The sequence below is a fragment of the Chaetodon auriga genome, chromosome 9 (genome assembly GCF_051107435.1).
Source record: "Chaetodon auriga isolate fChaAug3 chromosome 9, fChaAug3.hap1, whole genome shotgun sequence".
Lineage (NCBI taxonomy): Eukaryota > Metazoa > Chordata > Actinopteri > Chaetodontiformes > Chaetodontidae > Chaetodon > Chaetodon auriga.
In genome coordinates, this window is record NC_135082.1 from 4,181,677 (window position 1) to 4,201,045 (window position 19,369).

Below are 19,369 nucleotides of genomic sequence, written 5' to 3' on the forward strand. Positions count from 1 at the left end.
TAAAAAACGAATAACTTTCATTTTAACAGATGTCAACAAGCTGTTTACTTGCTGCTTAATGTGGCTGTGACATTTTTAAAGTGGAACCAGGTTTTGAGCCTTTAGTATCTGGAGTAATAATTGTATTAAGCAATTTTTGTTTTCTTTATTTTTTTTTGTAAATTTCTTAATCTTAATTATGGTCTCAGCCTGTAATCTTGAGACAAATTTGTTTGCAAATGAGGCACTTGTGAGTTAAAGCAGTTTGAAGTCATTTGACCACACCCACAAAAGTCTGTTAGCCAATCATGGAAAAACGATGCATGAAGTCAAACATATGGGCCGTCCTCAGGGGGGTCCAAACAAGGTGTGTACCAATTTTGGTGAAGACTGGATGAAATATGTACCAATAAAGAGTCAAAAGCATGGGAATGATGGGGAAACTTTTGAGGTAAATGGGCCTATATCAAGCTATTCAGCAGCATCCACTGAATCCATAGAAACCAGAATTTCTCTTCAACGCCTCAGGGTTGCCGAGATATTAACAAAAACATTTAAAGTATTTGTTGGTTGACTTCCCATAACCAACAAGGGTACATGACAAGTAGCACGTCAAAAACAGATGGAAGAAAATAGAAAAAGTAAAACAGAGATAATAGTGGTGTCATTTCCTTCAGCAAAAAAGAAAAAAGGAAGTTGTGAAGTAATTCAGTCTACCTAGTTTAAGACGCTCTGCTCCTGAGGAAACCACATTTTCGTAATACTGACTTCTCATGATGTCTTCACTTTTCTTTCTTTTCACCCATTCAAAACAAACTCACGTACGATCACGTCCTCAGTGGTTGGCCATGCACGCAGATTTGGTTTTATGTGCTCAGGTTTGGAGACGTTTAACCACCACCTGGATAGTGAAGTTCAATGAAATGTCCTTAGCAGATAAAATTAAAAGTGAGAACATATGTGTGTAACTTCTACACTTTGATTGAACTGAACCTTTAAGAAATGCATATCTGCAGGGATCATGGGAATCCTTCTTGTTCCTAAACTCCTGAAGAGAATCTATATTTGTTAGGATTTGCAGTTGCAGGCATTCAGTCCAGTATACATTCAAGCCACTGGCCCTGGAGACTCTTTCTGGTTAAAACAGAGGCAGTTTACCAGACAGCTCAAAGGTTTCAGGTCAGAGGTCAGCGTCATTTCCTGGTCTTTATGGGAAGCCAGCTGGGAGGCCTGTCTGCTGCCTCAGCTTTCCTCTCACTCCGTGTCTTTCCTCTGCCCCCAAACTTGACTTTCAAGCCTCCTCTGTTCTCCTTCTTTTCCTTCTCCTCAAACTGACATGTCTTCATCAACTGAAGTCTAAAACACTGTTCAGCTGGAAGTACAGGACATTATCCTCATCCAGACCTTTACAGTATATTTCTCTTTTTTCAGGATCTGTTCATGTTTGTTATTTTGAATGAAAGTGTGATCATGATAGACTGTGTGTCACCCTCTGCTGGTCACCACGCACATCACACCTTCACATGTTAGTGCATTTTCCTAAACTGCTGTGTCATCTTCAGCATATTTATTCTATTAACAACATGCTGCTGTATTACTTTTCAACACCATGCGTGCCCATGTGTTCACCTGTTGAAGCATACATAATAATCTTGTAAATTATACTGCTTCAAATAAGTGTGTGTAAAGAAAGCCATGCTGTTTTGTTTGTTTTGTACTTCGCAACTATATCTAAAACCATTTTAGAACTATAACAATTAATTACATGCATCTTATATGTACATGGCACCACACACATAGAATCGTGTCGATAAACAAGGTATGAGATGTCTTAATGGTGCAGCTATCAGTAACCACATAAGTCAACACAGATCTATGTAAAGCTCTGTGGGTCTGTATTTTCTTCCCTCCAATAAACAGCAGTTTGCTGTAGATATGAAATTTGCATTGACTGTCTCCGAGTTGAAATTAGCAGCTGCGGTCAAAGGCCTGTCCTGCCAGTAGCATGCTACAACATGGAGCAACTCTCCAGATCAAGTAATAAGGTTGCAAATGTAAAATCAAACTGGTGGCTGCACTCTGAATTACCCATCTCAGAGGTCATCTAGAGTCATTTTAGTCTGGAAAGCAGAGTTTCCTCTCATCTTTTCAGTTTCCTCAATGTATGAAGAGAGGCCCACAAGGGTTAAGTTAAATTCACTTAATATAAGAAATAGTTTGCCACAAGCTGCTTTATATTGGAAAAACTTATTCTTATAGAAAAACAAGATTTTAAGATACAATGCTAAATTGATATTGTATTATAGTACTTAAACAAAGTGTAATAATAGCACAATCTCAATAAATGGAGTCCTTTGGAAAGAACTGGCACTCAGTAGTCAGGAGATATTGTTACTTACTCAGCATTTTTGGAACTAACTCAGAGGCTTATTGAGTTGCCTCTGACACTGAATTTGGCTAAAGTAGTATGAGGAAATGATATGCCTCCACTGAGGCATTGACAGTGCAGATTCATACCTGGAAATAAAATGAAAGGTTAGTGAGGGCAACAACGTGAACGTGCTGTATGAATAGAGGACAAATCCAGTTGTTTTCCTTACACTTTCCAAGTCAGCTGCTTCTAAACATTGCTTGGACCTCAAATTGACAAATAAAAGCAACACTGCGTGGTCCATCAATATACACAATGTTTTGTTTTTTTCTTTTTTTTGACAGTGGGACCAGTAATAAACACATTTCTGTCAGCGTGCAGCATATTGTATGCACCATGTTGCTTCCTGACGATGTAGAGAAAACACTTTATTATAAATGGAAAAATTTTGTGGCACTACTAAAAATAATGGTCAGAGGTCAAGCATTATACACATCAGCAGCTATTGAACTATGCACACTGAAGAACCACTGGAACCCACAAAAGCTAAAAAGCCTTTAAAGTCATTATTCTCCATAATCACTATGACGTTGATCAAACAGTGTGATCAATGTCTGGTACACACAGAATGGCAGCATAATACACATGATGTGAGAGCCTTGTAAATATGCAAATGTATCATAATTTAACCTGATGAAATAAAATACCAGAACTATGCTTTTCAAACCTGTGTGTGTTTTGTCTTTGATGAGCTTGATAATGTCACGACATGGCATCAGTCAGTGACCCAGATAGCTGAGCTGTGCATCATACATGTTAGAGAAATAGTCATACTATCGGTATAGTGCACAATGAACCTCACCAATAAGAGCCATTTAAAACCCTAATGATAAACACAAGACAAAAACAGCAAAACAAAACAGGGAAATGCAAAATGAAATGATTTTTATTCAAAAATTAAATGGTTTTATTTGACTGAAAAGAAAATGAATACTCACATCTCAGCAGAATGAAATATAAACAAAAGCATCCTCGTTGGACTTCCCTGCAGTCACTTGATAAAATCTAATCTCATAGTGTAATGTAACTGTGCAGTGCTATGTTTACTTGGACTAGTACTTTTACTGGTAAAGTTACTACCAGCAGAACACAATCCAGTACGTTATTCTTCAGTTAGTTGTGGTAGCATCTGTAAAAAAAATTCAATGTTTCAATATTCATTCAGTTTTTTAGCACTTCATTGAAAGTCATTAAATATAATGAAACATTACTAGAAACATTTATATATACAATAAAATACATTTTCTTTCCAGCTACAGCTGCATTATTTCATGTTGTTTTACATTCTTAACTGTTTGCTCTCATGGGTCTTATGCTAATAGCTAACATAAAAGCTCAGTAGCCAGTAAAGCTAAAGCTTCACACCACTTGACTTTTCTTAGGTGTCATAATTCATGATGTATTTATGATTTTTTCCCCCCAATTACAGCATGTTTTAGAAATTGATTAGAATTCTTCTTATATTTTAATGTTATATCACTCTTACATTGAATGCTGGTGCACTTTATAAACTAGTTTGTCCACATAGTCCACACTTCCACTATTCTGGAGTGACATGGATGACTTTGCTATCTGCCGTAAGTTACATCAAGTGACCCAAGTTGACCAACGGATAAATCAACAAATATTTACAAACAATTACAAGTTATTTCTTTAAGGCTACAGTAAGTCATTAATTGTGGTGAACCTTGACGGTGACTCAGTCTTTGTCTCAAGGCTGAGGTGAAGGCTTCTGTGTTGGAGGAGGAGGTGGTGCCCGACACTGAAACAGTCCAGAGTGAGGAGAGAGATGGATTTATTATCAGTGATCCCTGATGGTTCAAGAATCAGCTCCACAATTCTAATTAGCCTTTCCCAATCCTCATTTATCAGTTATCACTGAGGCATGCTGTTACGCCCAACAATATCATCAGAAATAGAGAAAACATACTGGTCTTAGTCGAGTGCTGGAAAGATCTGGGGAACTATGGCTGCTGCCTCCAGCCTCTGATGGGACAACACACACACAAATACAACCGTACCATCTTAATTAACATATTTCATGTTAGAAAAAATGACAGCGATGGAAGCAGACAAAAAGAGAAAAGTAAAGTTTGACACCACTCACCTTTTGTGTCGTCTACAAGCCGAGGGGGAAAGACCTGCTGTTTGCCCTCCACACAACTAGAGGGAGCAGCACTAACTGCTGAACTGCAGCCAGGGTTCGAAGGGCTTGGGATGGGGGGTAAGTAAGGAGGCATGGTTGGGGTGGGGAGAGGCTGGAGAAAAAAATAAACATGAGGAGTGAAAGGTCATTCAGAAAACAAATGAACAATAGGATGAGCTGGGCAGATGTGATCAGGATTATTCAGACAACCATACAGAGAATACGTCTCACCTCCCCCTCCTCCTCTTCGTCCTCTTCCTCCCCTTCATCGTGGATGAGCTCTACCACCAGTGATGGGAAGACGCCGACCCGTCCATTCAGTTCTCCCTCCCAAAAACCATCATCCACCTGCAAAGCAAAACAATCACTTCGATCATGCAGTCAGATACATAAAATGAAAATATAAAGTAAGAAAACAACTAACAATTCCAGCACTGCCTCATGAACTCATCTAATCCCTCCACAAAATAATCTAAACTCAAAGTTCACTTACTAGCTTTTTCAGTGCTTTTAAACTACATCTCATGGTCTTCATCAGCAATCAGAGTTTACTCAGTTGTAGTACTTCTGTCATGTGATGACAGTTGAAGGAATTCCATCACAACTGAGAGCAAACTACAAGCCTTCCTGGTGTTGATGGGGAGGTTAATTTGAAAGGTCTGGAAAAAGCTGTTAAGTTTCTCACACACCTACTCCTGTTTACACTTGAAAATGTCCATCAGTAGTTATTATTTATTGCATCATGTTCTCTCAGATTTTTAATGGGCTCTCAATAAAATGCACAACATCTCTTGCTGGCCAGAATACAAAGATCAAGCTGAGACTGATGAAAGTGGAGCCCAGACTGACCAAATCCAGCCAAAGAGAGCCTCAGTGAAACCAGAGCTTTTGGGTTCTGTTTGAGAAATAAGCAAACTGAGCTCATCACTAACAATCCTGTCTTTCTCAACAGTGTGTCCTGTGACTGGACAATGGGAATCACTTTGGGTGGACAGTGTGAAGAGTTTACATTGTGAAGCTGTTACGATCCAGCAGACACTGCTCCTGAACTACAAGACTCCTCATCAGTAGTCCAGTCTGTTCTTCCGTTACTTGCCCACATCACTATGTAACACAGCACCACCTCCAGCTCGGTGACCATCCTCCACCTAGGTGACTATCCCACCCACCTCGCTGTCTGCCTTTGTTATATGAAGACATGGAGGCAAAGCAGTCAGTCTCTGAGGGATTCAGCCCCGAAATTGGTACATATCATACACACCTCTCCATGCCGACAGCGTATCAGCTGAATTAGTGCACCTTCCTGGAAGGAAAGCTCCTCTGCACTCTGGGCCTGGTAGGAGTACAGAGCTCTGACGACACCTGACACAGGATTCAAGTCAGACTGCATTATTAACATCATCAGCTTGTTATGAAGCATTTGTGCATACACTTCACACATCTCCATGTGTCCGTGTTTCAGACAGAGTTAGTACGTTGATATATTCAGTGGTTCTGTAAATAACACACGCTGCTGACCTCTGTTTGCTGCGCTGTCTTTATTCTCAGTGGACGAGGTGGAGCTGAAAGAACTGTCCAGCTGAGTGGCGTCCACTGCTGGTAGACACAGGAACTGCACATAACGCTCAGGAACATACCCCACCTGACCACAGGCGTTACACACCTGGACAGACACAGACACAGATGAGACACTGGAGAACATACACAGCACAGACTGCGCTTCAATCTTAAATCAAAGATGATTCATTTTTCCAAATAAAAATTAGGTTTTTCTTTTCTTAATGGCTGATATTATCCTGATACTGTATGTCAGAAAACAACAGAGCAGCTGTTACCTTCAGCCAGTCCTCCATGTCTCCATCCTCAATCACTTGAAGTTCCTCCCCCTCCATGATTGACAGCTCATCTGATTGGCTAGCCTACAGGAAGTAACATCCTTTTGTCATTTTGATGAATTCTTCAGTGAAATGAGAACATTATCCAGCGTCAGTGCTACATGTACATACACAGCAGAGAACATCACCTGTACATTTGCAGAATGTTGTATTTCCTGGAAATACAACATTCTACTATATGCTTTCAATAGCATCAGAAATACTTAATCTACTTATCTAGATGATATATTTATACAGATCGAACAACCAAACAGTATTTGAACTTTTCGTCTTCCTCCTTCTTGATCTGTCCGTGTGTAACACATGGTTGGTTTTTCAACATTTTCTGCCTGTGACTTCATTTTACTTCCCCAAAAAATTTCATGGTCAGACCAGTTAGAGAGGTGTCAAGCTGACATGTTCACATATTTTGTTTCTTTCAAAAGCATGCTGAAATTCTGTTTTTGAAAATTCTTATTTCTTGAAGGAAAACGTGCTGAAATCTCAATAATCCACTCTCAGAAGTCTCCCATGTGAAGCCCAAGGCTCAGGGTTTGCTGGAATACTTTTGAAGACACTACCTGATAGCCATAGATAACTCTGCAGGCTGCAGGGTAAACACACACTCCAGATGCTGACACTGGATCTGCAAAGATGTCTCCGTTCTCATCATCATAGTCCTCAAAGTCAGTCAGCTCAAACTCATCCTCCTAAAAAAACACACAATAAACACAAATGTGGTATGAGTGTTGTAATGAACGCTGCTTGGGTGTCTGTATAATGATGCAACTCTTCCAACTTACTTGACCTAATATTATGAAATTCTAGGCCTGCAGTGAACATGTGTAGTTTATTTTTACTCAATCCCACATACACCATCCCGCGGCTGCAAATGCTCACCAGAGCATCAAATGTGGATTAATCCACCACTGAAAATAGTCCTCAACAAATGGACTATTTCCTCCTCTTTGAGTAACGTTTGATGAAAACTACAGTGACCAGCTATTTCAGGGAATCACTGACCTTTTCTTAAAAAATAAAACCATGTATTTGTGCTGTTTAAATATTTATGTTGTCAGTTGGGGGGTTGGGGCTGAAAGCCAATGACTGGATACTTTCACTGGCAATAACAGGGATACAGAATATCAGCAGCCTTATCCTTTATTTGCTCATTTTAATATACTATAAATCACTACATTGGCTGACACCAGGTGGGAGACCGATGGCCTGGTAATGTACAAAGTGCATGTGCAGCTGTGCATATGCATTTAGAATGAAGCTAAGGTAACCATGTCACAGCGGGGGAGTGGGATGTGACAAAGGTCTCAGGCCCTGATTAGCTCCACCTTAGGCCACTGAGCCACCAGAGCTTCAGAAGAAATTCTACAGGGCTGGTTTTGTGTGTGTGTGTGTGTGTGTGTGTGTGTTTGCATACTGAAAAGTCCTCGGTAGATTTCCTCTGTTCACTGAGGTGTCTCTCTCTCTCCAGCTCTTCCTCTGCCTGGGTCATGGCATTGTGAAGCCATAGATCAGTTCCTGTGACGCTGTCTGACAGCAGAGTGAGACGGGCCTCGGCCTTCACCCTGCTGAGCTGAGACAGGAAGTAAAAACAAGACACTCAGACACACAGGCAGACATGCGGTAGCTAGGTTTTGTTCTCAGTTTCCCATTTTGATCTGTCAAATTAACAGTAGACCAGCAAGTCCAGCACTACTGTATATGAACTCTTTATTTCCTTCTTTTTGCAGGTGACCATGTTTTCAGACTATCTGCTGAAAGGAAAGCCAGTTCGGGGGGGGGGGGGGGGGGGGGGGGGTTCTTCTGTAATTAGAGACAGGAGAGGCTGAGAGCAGAATAATAACAGATGAAGTAAAGAAGAAAAACGGCACTCGGTCAAACTCACATGTTGGGTTTCTTGACCTGTCGGGACAAGGCACATTTAAAAACCAATCAAAAACAAGTACCTTGGCTTTCCTGACGCTGTCCTGCACCTCTGCTATCTTCTGCTCCACACTGAGCCCTGTCTCCCCTGATAAAAGCTTCAGCCGACTCTCTAACATCTGGAGGGCCTGAGGGAGTAACATGGCGGGGATACAGCATACAATATAGTCCTTTCTAGAGAGGCATTTTAAACATGCAACACTTTCATCACTGACTTCAAATCATGTCAATAACTAATTTTTCCATTCCATAGCTTATAGATTTGTCTGATCCATTCACAAAAATGCATTGACACAGAAAGTCTTGATAGGATTCTAAATATTTGGCAGATACCAGAACACATCACGTGTGAATTCTCTAAATACTGTCAGCACAAAAAATAATGCAAAAGGTCAATCTGTGAATAGAAACTGATGAAGTAACATTGTTGCTGTGATTGTTCAGTGCATTTCAAGATGTAGATGTAAAATATCTCAATCAAAACTGACCAATACAACCAGTGTCAACATTTCCACTGCTACAAGCGTGTGTCAGCTCAGGAGTCTCACCCTCTCTCCATGGGTGATGATCTTGTAGTCTTTAGCAGCTTTTGTAGCCCACTTCTTGGCCTCCTTAACCAAACATCCCTCTGCTTCTGAAGCACAAACCTCCTGCAGAGCAGACACCTGCTCAGAAGAGAGACAAACGTCCTCAATTTCTCACTCTGGAGCTTTCCATGCGTCATCTCATCTTCATCAGCATAATGCAACTCAGTGCAACAGCTTAATGTTTAATGACAGTGTGTCCACAGAGGTGTTGATTCAACTGTTTAGTCTTTTTTTGAAGCTACAGGTTATGTTGTGCACTAGACTGCATTATATAAAGAATATTAACATGTCCATCCCTGTACATGCGCACACACGCTTATTTCTTGTTTTCTCTTAATGATGAACAGTCTTGTGAGTTTTTCCTTTAGCTGTATTTTACTGACTTAAAATATCTTTCATCACATAAGAGGCAGATGAAAAAGCATTTTAAATCAATTTCATTGTATGTTTCTCCACATGCCAATATTTGAAAGTAGCTCCTGCGCTCCAGGAGCTCACACACACGCACACACACACGCACACACACACACACACACACACACACACACACACACACACACACCTTGTCACGTGGAGCTGGCTGGAAGCTGAATTCAGGTGTTTTGCCGAAGGACACAGATTCTTGAAGAAACTGCAGAACGTTTCTCTCTCTGGTCACCTGACAATCCAGCAACCCATTAATGTAAACCAGGAACAAACAAAGCAAAGTCTGCTGTAGTGCAGTTTCAAGGCAAACAGGATGGTGTCACTGGTGTGTGGTTGAACTTCTTGTGAGCAGTGAAAACACCAAAGAAGTGCAGATGAATAAAACCCCAGTGTTCTCGCCTGTGCCAGCCTTGTACCATCACCAAAATGAAGACCTACCCACTCACATTCAGAAGGAAACAGTGTCCACCCTCAGATTCCACTCAGTTGCTACATTAGTCTAGATATTTTGTCTGTGTGTTGAATTTCCGTCTGGAAACTGTTCCTTCTAAGACCTAGCTGTACCAGCGAGCCTCCATTCTTTTTCCATTCAATGCACATATCTTGGCTAAGATTTTCTCGCATCTCTCTTTATCCTTACTTTCAAAAATAGTCTTCTTGTTTGACTTTTCTTTGTTGTTTCATTTCTTTCTTCATTTCCAACTTTCTCTCTGTCAGTCCACCTCCCTGTAACCCCTCTGCCCCTACCCACGCCCCCCCTAAGAACAAAGTGAGAAATGTCTTATGTCTGATCTCTCCCCACTGTGAGACACTTTGCATGTGTAAAACTCAGCCAACAAAAGGTTTGGATAGACCTTGATTTTTGAAGGCCTGTCACCAATCTAATACATTTGGAAGGAAGCTCAAATGTGGCTGTCAGTGGTTTGGACATTGAAACCAGTTGTTATGAGAACTCAATACACATACTCACACATACCTTAGCCACACTCTCCCATATGCTGCTGTACTGTTTGTGTGTGGCAAGACAAGTGTTCATCTCTGTCCCACACAGCAGGGTAAAATGTCCTCTCAAATCCTCGTAAACATCACCGTCCATTTGCTAATGAGGGAAGGACAGCACAAGAGTCAGTCCCATACACAATCATGACAAACAAAGTGACTGTAAAACAGTGAATTCTTTTTTCTGAACATTACAAAAGCCATGAAGTGATTATCAGAATTTGATCCATTCAGTCCAATAATGGACAGTCGAGAGGAGGTGAATCATAAAATGACTTCATGTCATTCTCATGTGCAGGGACAGTAAGAACAAGTCAGCCAGCTCAGCCAGCAGAAGTCTGGGATGCTCATGCTCTCACCTGCCGCAGCCAGAGAGGGACTGCAGTGGACATGCTGTATGGACCCAAAAACGCTGTATGCACTGAGCAAGTATGCACTGAGGGAACAACTTTCATGGGAGTGAATGGACACCATCTTGCAATGCAGTATGCAATTCTTCTCAGAACACCCACATTTACATTACAGCTTCAGAAATGCAAAACACGACCAGTTTTTCTATGCTGGGATAATACTGCCTGGCCCCTGGTTTTTTACGTTGTCAATTCATTTCTATTTACTGCATGAGCACAACATAAACTCAATTTGTCTTTTGACACAGGGGTTTAAATTGTACTGTAGAGGTACAAACTAACAAATTCATATTTTTTAGAGTGTTATTTTCATTGTAAACTGTGCTGACATGTAGGCCGGGACTGTCCCCCCCCAAAAAAAGGCTAAATAAAGACATACTGTAAAAGCATGTTTATTTCAGTTTGGAGGGGGTGGATCAATATCAGTCAGTTCTCTCTCCTGTGAACATTTCTACCTCTTCTTATCACAGTGCCTGTGAGCACTTCAGTGTTAGTGGGTGACAGCGAATTATGAGGAAAACAAACCAGAGGATGTTGGTGAGATTTCATTTTTTTTGTTTGAAAAAAAAAAAAAAACATCAAAGAGGAAGTGGTGATGACAGCAATTACATTTCTGCAACACAACTTCACAGACTGAGTGGATAAGGGGAAAATCTACCGTGCGTGCAGAGCAAACTCATCAGACTGCAAGATGAAATGATGTGGCCAGTGTTTTATCAGATACATCACTGATACAATGTTTTTTAGCTTCCTTCTCTCCAATTTGTATGTGTCACAGTGTGTGTATGTGTGTGTGTTTTACCTCCATAATTTGTGGTAAGTCATCAGTATAGTAGTGTTGGTGGTGGGCATTGACTGCTGCTAATGCCAGCAGATACTCATTCCGAACTTCAGTCAAACGGTCATCACACTCTTTCAATCTGGTGCCGAGCTGTGGCGAAGCATGTAACAGACATCACAAACTTAAACATGAAATATGAGCAATATACATGCAAACGTAACATAGCAAATGTCTAGTTTACATGTTTTTTAAACACACTGTCAGCCTGCAGTTTGTGTTTAAAGCTGGAGTGCTGTATTTTCCATATAAATGAAATCTAATCTATAAATAAATCTGTTACATTCAGGCTCTTACCAAACAAATTCACCCAATGGTAATTAAACCTATCACTGTATGGGTGGGCAGTAAACTGGTTTTGTCACCATCACCAGTGTCACATTCTGCCACAATGTGGATTTTGCAATACTGTCGTTAAATGAAATGTTTTAGCATATTAAAAACAATGTGCTTTAATGTGACTGCAATAACATGCAGATAGAGACCTATGCATGCACTCATAGAACTGGAGTTATATCAAGTACTTAGTGTTTTCCTTACTACAGTATCTGACTCATGAAGAAGAGGAAGAGAAGATCCAGTGGATTAACTTGATGGAAATGTCCGCACAACAAGAACTATCCATACAAAGCAGGATTTGCTTTGTATGTATAGTTGTATGTATATAGAAGCTCAAGGATGGATTGATACCAATTTCAATCTCAAAAGCTCTCAGTTTTGCCATTTTTATGTTTACTGTTTATTTTGCTAGTTGATTTTGGTGTAAGTATATTCAGTAGATAATGTGGCTAGTGGCATCTATTGTAGCCACACACACTCGAGCAATGTTGGATTATTTAATATTGAGGGACAGTCAAGTTGGAATTGTATGAACTTTAGCCTCACTTGAAGCTAACGAAATAACCAGAGTAGGAGGCTCCCATAGGCAGAACTAATGTTATCTCCACACTTCACACTGCAATGCAAGCTCAGCTGGCTTTGTTGTTTCACAAAAGCCCCCCAAAAACACTTTTCTTTGGTCTGTCATTTTTGTTATGTGGGTGATGTTGTTATACAGTCAATTATAACATAGTTCATTTCAGATTCATACCTTAGTAGCCATCTTATGTGGTCCTGTTTTAAAGTGGAAAATCCCATGTTCACTTTTTCTGGCTCTGGAAGACAAAGGTAAAACATACTGATAACAGAAGACATACAGAGCACTGCCACACATTATGCCAAAGTTCTGTTCTATGTATAGACTCTGAGTAATGTTTGCCTTAGAAAGCATTTCACACCACAGTTGAATCTGTCAGTATTGCACAATGGGTCTGATACATCAGTTTGATGGTTTATTATAGCAATATAACAGAGCTTTTAATGTATTTAGTGTTTTGTGGTCAAAATATTGGCTATGGGCAACTTCAATCGATGTCACAAAAAAGGTGTCAGCCCTGAATAAATCCTCTTAAGACTCCAACAGCCCACAGGCTGCCAGAGTATGGTCTGCCCGTCTATTGACACATATGCTACGTATAATTTTGCACTCATTCCATTCCCGTTGGAAAACTAAGATTCTTGTGATTCGCCTGATGCAAGCCATTTCAAGATATAATCACAACAGCAGGTACAATCAAAGACAACAACAAACAAAGAATTAATTATAGAATTCAGGCAACTCAGCAATGACGTTGCATAGTAATGCACTGATCAATAACTGAGAAAAAACAGTCAGGTTACATTGGCAAAAGTCCACACGATCCAGTCCAGTAAAATATTTTGTCCAAATCAATGTAATAATCAATGGAAAGCTGTTTTTATGATGATGAAACAGCCAGCGATGTGCTAATCTTCCATGTTTTCTCCATTCTAACTCCAGTAGGAATGTATACAGAGGCTATATGTTGGGCTCAAATTGCCTGCTGCGCTCTGACCTTTGATTGACACCTCACTCCACCAATTTTGACCATGACTTGGCTTGACAATGTCATGTTCACACCTGACAATAGCCAACAAAAGTCTGCTTTGAGTGGAAGTGCATTGTTCTCTTCTTTTGCGTAAAGATCGAGCCAGTTGTAACCAGTTGTGCAGATGACTGGCTCTTTGCATAGCCAATGAAATTCCAAAAATGAGAATGTGTTGTTCCAGTGGGTAATTTACTGCCAAATCAAGGAATTCGGCACAAAGCAGGAATGATGAATATAGTCAATGGCCTCAACATAAAGGTATATATCCTAAATATAAATATAGATGCCAAAATTTGATGGATAGGTGGCCTAAATACAGATTACTTGAATGTAAATGTTGATATTTACTTTGATAAAAATAATAAATCAGCTTTTTTGGAAAATGCTTACTTTTGAAAGATACATTTGAAAAAAGTGTGTAAAATATTCATTTTCTGTGGAATTGTTATCAATTTTTACTGAACTTTGGCTAATGTATGGGTTCATGCTGTCGTCTCATTATGTTTCCTAAATAATAAGTCCCAGATCTACAGGCATATATTTGCAAAAAAATAAAATAAAATAAAATAAATAAATAAAAAAATTCAGGTGGAAATGAAACCCTCTACTTTAGTGTGTTCAAACTTCTACTACTTAATGCCAGAATCACTAGAGAACAAAAACATGGAAAAACTGCAAATGGTTTAAGAACAGGTATCAGTTGACTTGGATATTCTTCGGATAGGCATTTTAGGCTCATTTTACTGGTATGGGAAGGGGGGTTAAAAACATATTAGTTGAAACCTATCATCCACATTTTCAGTGGAAACATGATGCTAAGATCAGATGTTACCTTTGCGTAGGAGGAAGTTCACGTCACAGAACAAACTGGGGCCCATCAATGGTTTTACTGCTCACATGTCCTCATTAGATTTAAGTGATAACTGCACCATCCTGCTCTCAATTCTAGCGTCAGTCAAAAGATTTGCCCCAGTTTACCAATCTAGATTATACTGAATGTATCAGCACCAAACACAGTGACCATATTACTTTTTTTGTTTCTGTCCACACATTTTCAGAAGTGTTTTGAAAAGCCGGCTTTGGCCTGATCTTCTACAGAATTCACTATATATCTAAGATCTCTTAACATATGACTTGAGATCTACAGGCCTTTTTAACACATACAGTATTGCTTTTATGTACAAGATGTGTCTTAATGTAAATGAAGCCAATCTTTTCCATACACATACACACACACACACACACACACACACACACACTCACACTGACCTGGTCTGTGCATCAGCAGCTTTCTCTCTGGCAACATTGGCAATCTGACTGAGTTGATTGTACCTCTTCTTGAGCCTGTGCAGCTCTCGCAGAGCATCCACCACTTCCCCCTGTACCCTCTGGAGCCTCTCCAGGCCCTAAAACAAACACACACACACATGGACACTTCATTCAGCCAAGAGTTTGCTCATATTTCATGGTCATGGTCATGTTGCAATAATGAAACTGAAAATATGCGACCACTGTGTGTGTGTTTACTGTGTGCAGCTCTCTCACTCTCTTAGTTCGAATGTCCTTTGCATTGCGAAGACTTCTGGAGGCTTGTCCAATCAGGTGGCGGTATTCCTCAGCAGCAGCAATTCGTGATGCAGCAGACTGAGCTGTTGCATCTATCACTGACCGCCACATGCCAAACACACTCCTGAAAACGCACGCCAATCACTGACAATCACTCATGAAGTGTACTTTACACTCTCTAAAAGCTAACAGTGCACATCCAAGCAGCTTTCTGTAAATATGTGTGAAACAGATCATGCACATAATACGAATACTAATACGTGCTATGAAGACACATTGCTGTATTGTGTTCCTATTATATTGCAAGGTCAATAGCCATAATGCACTGAAGAACAAGATATATCAGACATATTCCTGCACATACTGTATGTATACCTCAATTTTTACATGGGAACTATGCATTTGTTCATTGCTCAGCTGTAAATGTATCACTGAAGAACCCTATCGTGGTGCAACTTATGTAATAACTATTCAAGTTTCATCTGAAATTACGTATTGCGCTTTATGTAAATAGCCTGCTTATGAGCCACCAAATGGCAACATGTCTCCGATGTACTCTACAGATCAAGAGAGGTGAGTTAGCTTATCAAATACAATTTCCTCTACTGATCATTTCCTTTAAGCTCATCCAAATATAGGAAAACTTGGTGACTCAGTGCCAACCGTTGCAAAACTATTAAAATGATACTTGCTCCACACTGGCTAAAGCAACCTTCTGTACTTGCTGAAAATGACATTGGAGTAGCCAGAAACACAAGTCAAGTGGCTGATTTTGGAAATTAAAATCACCCTCAAAACAGTGAAACAGAAGGCAAGAGACTGTGTACAGTGTGTGTGTGCAGTTACCCAGAGGCAATAGCATCTGTATTTCCTCTTTGCCAGTCTCTCTTCTGGTACTGGGCAGCTAATCTCTGAAGAGCCTGAAAATTGCAGTTTGTAACTGATCACAACTGAGAAAAGACAGTCAAATGCAGTTTATTGAAGACACAATTCAGGTTTAACTGAGGACCAGGTGGGCATTATTTGGTTATTGCATTCATTCATTATCATTTGCCTAGACCCGGTTTAGTGTGACTAGGAACATTCCTGTACCTGCAATGCCTCTTTACGGAGAACATTTGGTTTTCATGTCATTTCATTCTGACCTCTTTGTTTCTAAACTTGTATTAAGCTGTTCTTAATTAGCATTCATGATAAGAATCCAGTTTTTAGTATTATTATTATTTGCTACTTCTTTGGCTCAGTATTGTCATTATCGCCAATGGCCTTGTTTTTGCTTTGATATGATGTAAGATGTTTTTCTGTCATCAAAATTTCAGTTTGTCCAATATTTTGGTTCATGACCAAAAACCAGAACGTGAAGTTTCCATGAGCCTAAGCTGTACTCGGTATACATTACATACTTAGCAAGCACAGCTGTACCTAAGCACAGTCTCATAGAACCACTAGTGTGGCTGGAAAGAAGTTCTTATATATTCCTCTTTTGTCTCATGGCTCCAACTTCTTGTAAAAGTGTGGGCTCTGGGTAGCTCTGTCTGCTTGTAACAATGATAAAAATAAAATCTAAAATTATGGATTTCCATCAATGTAAATGATTTAAAGTGCCAGACATTTTCATGACTCAGTTGGGTCACTGCAAGTATTTTAAGTATTTTAAAGTAGCTTATAGCTTTGCAGGAAATAGCATGATGCTTTCTTTATTCCTCTCCCATAAGGTGGGGTATGCATTTGTCAGCATTAGTGTGAATGCACATGTATGTGACACATTCTCCACCATGGTGAAAAAAACACATAAAGCTCTCTCCAGAGTTTTGCTGAAAAGGTGGAAAATGGAACATCTAGTCAGAGAGTTCAAATGAAAGTGTGGAAAGAGAAGAAAAACACAGATAAAGCCTTAATTAGGACGGCATCACATCCTAACTGTTTAAACATACTGACACATATACTGTACAGAACTGTGTCACAAGACAGAGCACAGCACAGCACTCAGGCGCTGATGGGACCTCAAATCAATAAAGCATTTCCAGTAAAAAAAATGAAAGGTTCCAGTAAGAGGACTAATAGTGGACTAGAATAGCTTCTGTGAGCTCACCTGACCATACTCTTTCTCTATCGTTGCTCTCTGCTTACTGAAGGACCTTTTGGAACACAGGAAAACACGCCATCAACAACATCAGCAGGAACGTAATTTATGCAGATCGATGAATCCAATGGGAGGATTTCATGCAGATATCCACAGTCTGGTGAGGCACAGAGAGGACAGTACCTGATCTCCTCCAGCAGCTCAGTGTCCTGATGTTGTTTGGTCTGCAATTTGCTGAACTGCTCTGAGAATACCTGTTTCACCTGCTGGCTCTCCTTTACCTGTGCGCACACATGGGCACACATGTACACACACACACACACACACACACACACACACACACACACACACACACACACACACACAAACACAGGTTATATCTTGTTAAATGCTCACCGAAAAGGTACATTTACTTTTAGTGAACATGCCCAAGCACTTTACTTACAATTCTGAAGTACTTCTACTTTACTTGAGTTTTTCCATTTTCTGCTACTTCATACTTTTACTCTGCTAAATTTTCAGAGGGAAATATTCTTTTTACTCTACTACATTTATTAACACATACCAGCTCTGACTGGAGTGCAAGATGTAATGTCACAAATGTCTGTGAGATCCCAAATACCTTAAACACGCTAAATGATCGTGTCTAGTACATTTATCAAAATTTAACCAGTTCCTTGAAGAATCAACGCATGTACTATGGAGCAAATTCACACAATGTGCAAAAATACATTTTCAGTACTTGCAGATTTGCAGACATGTAGAGAAATCTCATCCATCTCCAAGACATATTTGGAAGCATACTATGTGACATGTCTTTGTTGCTTCAGTGTTTTCACTGAAATGAAAGTAACGTGGTCTATAGGAAGACTGATGGAAGTCGTGGAGTAGACACTCAAAATGTGACTAAGCAGTAAACTCTCTTTCTATTAATATCATTTCTCTCTCCACATCAGACTCGCGGTGTTACCTTACCTTTCTGGGTGGTGGCTGCATGGCTGGATGCTGATAGTGTCCGATATTGTCGCTGTTATTGTGCAAGTTCCTGCTTCCTCACTGTTTTCACATTCTGTATGCACAAGTACAACTCTCTCTCTCCCCCTCTCTTCTCTCTCTTTCTCTCTCTCTCACTGTGGTGCTGTGGTGAAGACAGCCTATAGAGGGCGGCAGACAGTCACCAACTCTAAAAGAGACACCAAAAGAAATGTTGTCAAACATTGCATATTACTATGTTGCCTTGAACAGATCACTGCACATGTTTAAAGGATACATGAACATTTTTTACATGTAGAGTTTAGGTTCACTGTAATTGTCTCTTGTGGACATTCTGGCTCAGAGACATCTACCTCAAAGCAGTTTTGATGGAAGTGAATGGGGACAAAATCCACAGTCCTCGTTCAGGGTAAATATGCATTTCATAGTTCAGCTGATTGTAATAAAGCTAAAGGGCCGCTTCCAAAAGTGACAGTTTAAAATGTTGTCATTTGGTACCAAATCCCCCCTTTGTGTTACTTTCCATCTACCATGACTCAGCAAGGAAACACTGTCCTGTCCAAACTCATTGGTTTGTCTCACTCAGACTGTTGAACATTCATATTAACTGGACTGTGGTTTTAGTTACCATTACGGTGATTGAAATCACTACAGGAAAGGATCTCTCTGCAGTCAGTATGGGCAGATGGAATGATTACATCAGTAACTTTTTGAATGTACATGAGGGCAGATGGCCGCTCTGTATGGAATGTGTCCTAAGTGAACCTCTGTGATGATCTGATGCTATATAAATATAATTGAATCAAACTGAATGTGTGTACTGTATTAAGAAAGACTTGAAAAAATGTGAACCTTTTAATGCACCACCTTTCCTGAAAAGCATTCCAGTTGCAAGTCTCAGCAAGACAGGATCTTCATCAGCACACAGAGTGGATTATACCAGCGCTTTTAGCAATTGCTAAAGCACAGACAACACATGAAATGTAAAGTTTATTCTGTAATCTTGACCGTAGATCAGATATATATGAGAACTATGTGATATTTTCACTCAAAATGTTGACATTAATCATTATTCAGTGTATTTGCTGAGATTAGCTATAACAGTCTCCTTTAACATATAAATGCTAATTAGAGTAAGAAGCAATAATAA

The 19,369-nt window shown here is 39.9% G+C and overlaps 1 protein-coding gene across 1 annotated transcript; it reads right to left on the reverse strand.

The window, feature by feature from the left end:
* Positions 1-3,834: 3,834 nt before the first annotated feature.
* On the reverse strand, positions 3,835-18,291 carry LOC143326115 (F-BAR and double SH3 domains protein 1-like). Its single transcript, XM_076739604.1, has 21 exons — positions 18,202-18,291; positions 17,410-17,507; positions 17,236-17,281; positions 15,990-16,063; positions 15,123-15,267; positions 14,847-14,983; positions 12,722-12,785; positions 11,596-11,724; positions 10,361-10,483; positions 9,521-9,616; positions 8,920-9,036; positions 8,395-8,499; positions 7,866-8,021; positions 7,012-7,140; positions 6,392-6,475; positions 6,075-6,219; positions 5,818-5,918; positions 4,788-4,904; positions 4,518-4,668; positions 4,341-4,396; positions 3,835-4,172 (listed from the first exon to the last, which is right to left on the reverse strand). Exons 1-21 carry the CDS (start codon positions 18,220-18,222, stop codon positions 4,122-4,124), a joined length of 2,145 nt encoding a protein of 714 aa, XP_076595719.1. The 5' UTR covers positions 18,223-18,291; the 3' UTR covers positions 3,835-4,121.
* Between the last annotated feature and the right edge of the window lie 1,078 nt (positions 18,292-19,369).

Coding starts and splice junctions, on each gene's coding strand:
- LOC143326115 (XM_076739604.1), bottom strand. CDS start 18,222: ATGCAGCCACCACCCAGAAAG. Junction 8,022..8,394: donor ACAGCGTCAGGAAAGCCAAG/GTACTTGTTTTT, acceptor TTCCTGTCTCAG/CTCAGCAGGGTGAAGGCCGA. Junction 4,669..4,787: donor ACGAAGAGGAGGAGGGGGAG/GTGAGACGTATT, acceptor TTTTTTCTCCAG/CCTCTCCCCACCCCAACCAT.